The sequence below is a fragment of the Microtus ochrogaster genome, linkage group LG2 (genome assembly GCF_000317375.1).
Source record: "Microtus ochrogaster isolate Prairie Vole_2 linkage group LG2, MicOch1.0, whole genome shotgun sequence".
Lineage (NCBI taxonomy): Eukaryota > Metazoa > Chordata > Mammalia > Rodentia > Cricetidae > Microtus > Microtus ochrogaster.
This window is the reverse complement of record NC_022028.1, coordinates 12,672,959-12,680,549: the sequence shown is the minus strand read 5'-3', so window position 1 is coordinate 12,680,549 and position 7,591 is coordinate 12,672,959. Positions and strand designations below refer to the sequence as shown.

General features: G+C 38.0%; 1 protein-coding gene across 1 annotated transcript in view; it reads right to left on the bottom strand.

Annotated features, from left to right (window-relative positions):
- The window catches only part of Lmbrd1 (LMBR1 domain containing 1), a 91,905-nt gene that overhangs the window by 19,658 nt on the left and 64,656 nt on the right, over window positions 1-7,591 (bottom strand). The window contains exons 10-12 of the mRNA XM_005359882.3: window positions 2,610-2,674; window positions 2,190-2,292; window positions 1,585-1,689 (exon numbers count right to left, since the gene is read on the bottom strand). Of these exons, the coding sequence (XP_005359939.1) occupies window positions 1,585-1,689; window positions 2,190-2,292; window positions 2,610-2,674 (273 nt within the window). The remainder of the gene's footprint in view (window positions 1-1,584; window positions 1,690-2,189; window positions 2,293-2,609; window positions 2,675-7,591) is intronic.

Genomic DNA, 7,591 nt, shown 5'->3' with positions numbered 1-7,591 from the left:
AACACAAACACTAAGAACTTGAAAACAAAAGAACAAAAAAGATCTTTTTTCCTATAAAACTTTCAGCATTAATCTTATGTGTATTTGGAAATAATATCAGAGAGCCTATGCTCAAAGAAATTGATATTTATTAAGCTCTACATTTTTCTCTGCTCCCCTCCCTGTCCCTGCCCCTGCCTCTCCCTTCCCACTTCAACCCTCCCCCAAGGTCCCCATGCTCCCAGTTTACTCAGGAGATACAATATCCTAATACCTTCACACTATAGTCTGTCTTAAAAACTAGCTTATGATCATTTATGGTAGTCTGATTATAGATGTGGTATTTTTATCTGTGCTAAAGGGGAACTTAAGTGTTAACTGTAACTTAAGGAATTACGTGACTTGGTCCATTGTAATGGTGAGCCCCACTTTACTAGTTCCTGCTGCTTTACCAGACAACAGCCTATTACAGGCTAACAGAATTCTGTTCTGGACGAGATGACAATATAGTCACTGAGATCCCCTTTTGCACAGGAGTGGTCACACAATAAGATGTTCCTAATGAGAAACTGGAAGTCACATCACGACTGGATCTCGTACTTTAACCACTGAAGCATTCCCCCCACAGAAAGAAGTTTTTCTTCAGTTCAAATGCATGTTTACTATGTTTTCTTTTATTCATATCTAAAAGTGATGTCTATCTGATTCAGCATCAATTTACCATTTATAATTTTCTCAGGATGCATGTAAGAAAATAAGCAATGTTTGCAGTTGTCTTTGGTATGGGGATGGAGGGTCCAAAGTTCACTACGACACCAAAATCTGCACATTCTCAATTCCATTGAGTGCAGGGTGTAGAGTTTACATGGAGCCTATGCAGGTACTCCTGTGTACTCTAAATCATGCCAATGCTACGGATAATTACCACAGGTGGGGTATCAGTATTTATGATGTTCAAGGACTAATGAAAGGGCAAAGGTCAGCCCTATTCCATCTATTTGGTTGGGTAAATGTACAGGTGGGGAATTCATGAATAAAGAGGCTAACAGTAACAGTCTCTGACACCCACCAGGGAGGGGAATCTCTGAACTTCAGTGTGTTCGTTGTATGCCCAAAGCAATCAAAGGCTAAGATAAACAGCATACCTTCTAGACCAAGGTTTCTGAACTTCAGAAGTTTAATTGGCAGCATCCCTGATCCCTAATCCTTACACTTCCACAGCAGTCCCTAGTAACTAACTAAAAAATGTTTCTAAACACTGCTAAATATCTGAAAGAAATAGTGTGTGTGTGTAAACAACTCCTATGTAAGACTTCCTGCTCTAGAAAGTACTTTTATGTTAACATGGAACATAACGTTATTTCTATCACTTTTAGTATCATACTACACATAATATATTCTAAATATAAGAGCGGGCTGTGGCGGTACACACTGTCATCCTAGCACAAAGATGGGAAAGGTAGGAAAATCACAGACTTAAGGCCAATCTGGGCTACAAAGGCTTTTTCTCAAATAACACACAAACTAACAAAGAGGATAAATTGCCACAATGGAAATAATGTACAAAGTAATAAATACAAAAGCCAGAAGATATTATATACTTACTCTAATCCAAAAGAACCATATGCCAATATTTCGAATTCCCGCCATCGAAGTAAAAATAAAGTACATAATAATAATTGTTATAAGAATATAATCAAGAGGGAACACCTAAAAAAAAAGATGAAAATCAAGTTTAAAAGCCAAGCTCTGAGAGCTCTAGAAATTAAAACAAAATAGCTTGAAATAATTATTTACATTTGATAATTAAAATGTTAATCACCTTTCAGATTAGGCTAATATGAGAATACCATAAAAAATATTTTTATAAAATCCCAACTATTATTATGTTAATAATAACAACATCCTAAGGAAAAAATTCTAAAATCAATTATGTTGCATTTTTATATATGAAATAAAGACTTAATTAAAATTTAAAAACTAAATTGTCTGGAAGAGTTCACCTTTGGTAGTAGTAAGTATCTCATATCAAAAGTTGGCCAATACACAGATATAATCATCTATAAACCAACATCAATTTAGGTACAATTTGCAAATAAAAACTTAGCATCTGGCTCCAACACAAGTCTGACTTTTGCAAGTCTGCATGACAATGACTCTACTGGGAGAGATGCTTTATTGGAGTGTAAAATGACTGACATGTTACTTACTGTTTGCAACAAAGGCAAAAGCATGTTCAGTGGATTACTCAGGTTAGTTCCAAAGATGATGAAACCAGAATCTATTCCAGCTGAATGAAGAGCTTTATCTAAACTAAAAGAAACCAGGAAGAATGAATTTACATTATACTGCCACATTCCCAGTCCAGCCAGAAAGAAGAGCATCATAACTTAAGCATGCCACTTCTGCTGAGCCACAGAAAGCAAATTAAACTTCGCTGCAATGTCTCACAGACACTGTCAATAAGTAAAAAGGAAATACTGTCAATACACAACCTTTTAGCGATTCTCTGGGCTAATGCTCTACAACACTTTAGGTAGAATAGGCTACACTAATGGAATTCAGCACCAAAATGGATGCTATCAAAGATTTTGTATATGTGCTTTAGAAAATATCACTGCTGTACTTACTTTGACAGGAAGAGAGAAGTTACAAACAGCAATGCGACTAAGATGAAAAATATTCCCCAAATGATCTAAAATGAAAAATACAATCATTATAATACCGTCCTGAACACTAATATTGAAAGAATACAATCAGTAAGCTGACATAAGTGGCTACCACATAACAATGATCTTATACAAGGTGCAATTTAGTTTAGTATATAGTCCCAGTTTTTGTACCAAAATTTCCATCAAGACACTTAGGTCAATAATGTGTATGCAAAGAAGCAAAACATTTAAAAAGTCTTGGCTAACAAGTAAACAGTGAAAACTTTAGTTTGATTGAAAACATTTTATTCTATTACTGAAGTACATTAAAGAGAAAAGTAACTTCACTCACACATACACGCCTACACACACACCCAAGCACAGGCACATGCATGCACTGTTAAGGAGATCTCAAGTCAGAGAAGTGAAATTTCTTCAGAAACAGCATCAGCTTGAGGAACTGTCCTATGTTTCTGTGGCAAATACATAAAGTATTTTAACACGCATCCCCTACAATACGAACTTGGTTTTAGGAATGGACATAAAAGAGGAAACAAAATATCAGAAATGAGTTTCTAAACAACTGTTTCAGAATGAAAAAGAGATGGATTCTTTAGCAGCAAAATCTTGAGCTTTATTTATTGGTTTGTTTGCTTAGCTGATTCTGTTTAAGTTCAAGGCAAACCCGAGTCACGGTAAAGAACTGGCAAGGCCATAGGATTAAAAAAGGCTCTGTTCTAAGTACAGGCTAGATCTGTTTACCTCTTCCTTTAGAATTGATAAGAACAGATAAGTGTGAAATTTCATTTCCCATGAAGTGTGCTTCAGAATGCAGAGAGGATAAAAGGAAATACTAACATATTATTCTATCTGCCATATCAAGATGAGCTTATCAGATAATAATTTGACAAAGAGGTTCAGATTCGCCTTCTGTGAACTGTCCAGTTCAAACATAGTGTTTTTGGGGCTTAAGGAGTAGGAAGGACAGCAAAGGAGAGGGTCAAGATGATCTCATGGAGGGGAGCAACAGTCCTTGGACCTATCTCATAAGACAGGACCTCACTGAGAACTCATTACAAAAAAAGGATTTTATTGACAAGGAACTCTGAAGTCATTCCTTTGTGGTACCAAATGGTCACTATAAGGGGTGAAGTTCTATCTTCCTTCAGTACTAGATTCAGATACCAATGTGTGCTGCCCATGTAACATGGAGGCCGGAGTCTTTTTTTTTTAATTTATTTATTTAGTGGTAAGGCGTATCTCTTCCTAACTGTTAGTGAGAAACAGCTTGTAAAACTGCCAGCTTCCAATTAGAGGTCCTGAAACATGACACAGAAATTACAGACCTTGAAGATCCAAAGACTCCCTTTTGTTACATTTTGGCAAAAACATTAAATACAAAAATCCTTAGCTGTCTTACCAGTCTAAATATGAGTCAGACTATTTAATTAGCTACTTAAGATCACAGAATAAAATAAAGAATCTAAAATACTTTATGCTCCTCCAATGTGCATGTATACAAGAAGTTAAATTAGCAATTAAATATCTCACCAGTGATGAGAATATTGAGTTGACCTAGAAGCCACAGATTATGCTTTAGCCAAGATGCCAATTTCTATATGAAAATTAAACTGTAGAGGTGGTGCCAGCAAAAGTCATGGAGTAAGAACCGTGAAGCATTTATTCTCCATAAAAGCAGCAAAGGACCTAGGACCAATGAAACAACCTTTTCCACACTACGGACATTAACCAAAAGCAGAGAGCAATCTGTGGCCATGAACTCATGATAATGTGGCTTAACAGTGGTAGGGCACAGCAAACTTGAACTTGTCCTAGCTCCAAACATCCTACTCTAATGCTATGGCCTGAAAACAGCCACAGGGGCAGCATCTGGAGGTAATACAGTTCACAGGGGCAGCATCTGGAGGTAACACAGCACACAGGGGCAGTAGTCTCGAGGTAACAGAGCACACAGGGCAGCATCTGGAGGTAACAGCACACAGGGGCAACATCTGGAGGTAATACAGCACACAGAAGTGGGATGAAGCTCCTTTAAAGAAAGAATCATTTCCAGAAAAACACCATAATTTAAGCGGCCTGGTGGTTCTCGAGGAAGCTACTCATAAAGAGGTCTGTACATGTCCTGGCAGTGCTAAAAGCCTCTGGGTAGGAGCGATGACTGACAACAGTGACAAGAAATCCAGGGACTGCATGGTCGCCAGCGCTAGTGGACAGTGCACAAAATTACACTAACCAAAGCTTTAACAAGAAGGTCCAGGCAATGGGATGTCCACTGGGAATCTGGAGTTCTCATACTTTCTAGCATTCTAGAAGGAATGTGCATGCTTGTGCTCAGGAAAGATCCAAGAAGGCCCAGACTCCCGCCAGAGACTGCGCAGGAAGGAGGAAAAGCTAAAGCTAAGCTGAGAGGCACCCGCCGTGTTGTACTGCACCCAGACACAGAAATGTCCCGGCAGTCTAAACTCATGGCTTGCAAGAATTTAAGAAAATCTCTATTAATCAGCACACTAACTGATAGGAGCTAGAGTGAACACACAGCAAAGAATAACGACCTTGTGGGATTTATTTATAAGGATTACTAAAACAAATGCCAATAAAGAACCCCCAAACCCAAGGATATGACAAACAAACAAATAAATAAATCATGAAAATAAATTCAAAACAAGAAAATATGATAAATACAAGGAAGATAAAAGAATTAATAAGCATTCTGGGAAATCTAGACTTTGATATTAATAGATAAAACCTTTAAATTTGATTAAAACCTTAAAAAATTAAAGTCAATACCTTAAAACGATGTTTTAGCAAATAAACAATACCAATGAAGACATAAATGTCACTTAAACATGGACTGAAATGCTGAAGGGGAAAACAGGAAAACTGAAGCAAAAGTTCAGAAGAACTCATGAGCAGTCGTGAGCAGGCGGAAGCATGAAGGAAGAAGAACATTAACTGAGGTGAGCCACACCAAGGAACACACAGAAGAGGCCACAAAGAGGAGTGAACAATTTTAAAGACACGTGGGCTAATAAAAACAATGGGATTTAAAGAAAAGAGGACAAATATTTGAAGAAATAACGCCCAATTCTTTCTCAAACATGAAAAGTATTGAACTATATTCTTGCAAAACTTCAAGTAGAATGAATCAAAGATACCATACCCGCCACACACTGAAAGGAGTGAGTGAGTGAGGCAGAGCAGAAGAGAGGGAGGGAGAGTGGGGAGGGAGAACACACCCCAAAGGATGCAGAGAAGGACTTATCGCATGAAGCTGATCCGCATTCCTTCAGGTTCCACAGATAGAAGGCTGAGGACAAACCAGAGAAAGCCAAGGGAAGAGCATGGAGCTCAGCTCTGGGGCAAAGAATGTGACAGGCACACAATACCCTTGTTCAACACACAAAACTAAGAGACAAAAAGAACTACTTAAAATTTATACCGTCTGGGACTAGAGAAACGGTCAGCAGTTAAGAGCACTACGTTCCATTACAACACGTATATGGTAGCTTAAAGCCATCTTAATCTCTAGGTCAAGGGAATCTGATGCTCTTTTACGGCTTTCAAGGACCAAACATGCTAATGGTGCATACACATACACAGGCAAACCACCCATAAACATAAATAATTAAATTTAAAAAAAATTGTAGAATCATAGAAAGTCACCTGATGGGGGAGAGTCTTCTGTTTTTTGTTAATTTCATTGGTTAAATAAAGAGACTGCCTTGGCCCTTTAATAGGACATAAAATTAGGTAGGCGGAGTAAACAGAACAGAATGCTGGGAGAAAGAAGCTGAGTTGCCATGATTCTCCCACTCCAGACAGACACAGGTTAAGATCTTCCCTGGTAAGCCACCTCGTGGGCTACACAGAATATTAGAAATGGGTTAGATCAATATGTAAGAGCTAGCCAATAAGAGGCTGGAACTAATGGGCCAGGCTGTGTTTAAAATAATACAGTTTGTGTGTAATTATTTTGGGGTAAAGCTAGCCGGGTGGTGGAACGCAACCCGCTGCTCCTATTACTACAGTCACCCACTATAAAACTAACTTGAAGAAAACAACTGAGATCTAAAACAGGTAAAAAGGCTAATAAGAAGTATGTGTGTGTGCCTATTTTGTAAAAAATGAAAAATTTTGAACTTTACAGTGTATTTGACCTAGGGATTTAGGCTATTTATAACATAACCACCGTGTACTACTGTTATGTTATAAATGCATGCACATTCCCACCTCATGGATTTGTATACTGAGGCCCTCATTCCAAAAGTGACACTTTGGGAGGTGGAGCTTTAGGAAGAAATGACATGGATGTGGTTACATGGAAGGACCCCTCACAATAGAACTGTATCCATGAAAGAATGAGAGATCAAAGCTTTGCTCTCTGTACTGGGTAAAGACAAAAGAAAAAGGCAGACATGTTCAGCCAGGAAGCGGCAGCTAGGGGAACTGAGCCTACCAGCTTCCAGAACTGTAAGAAATGGCTTCTGCTTAAGCATTGCAGACTGTTTTCAACACTTGCTCGAGATGAGACAAATGCACTGAACATGCACACAAAACAGGAAAGGGAAAAACTAAACAATTTTTTTAGATGGAACATAATACTCTGTTAAGAAAAGCATTATAGTTGTTGTTGTTATTGTTGTTGTTGTTGGTGGTGGTGTGTGTGTGTGTGTGTGTGTGTGTGTGATTAGATTCACTTTTTATTTTTCAAAAAGGGAGATAACAGAAATGGAAAATATGAGAAACTGAAGTGTAGACCTCAGGTATCATGTTGTAGAAGAGGAAGCAGACACCGTTTAAAAGTTCAAGTTCCAGATGGAAATAGAAAACACTATCCTGAGTGAGGTAACTCAGACACAAAAAGATGAATATGGTATGCACTCACTCATAAGGGGATTCTAGCCAGAAATAAAGGACATTGAACCTATAATCCATGATCC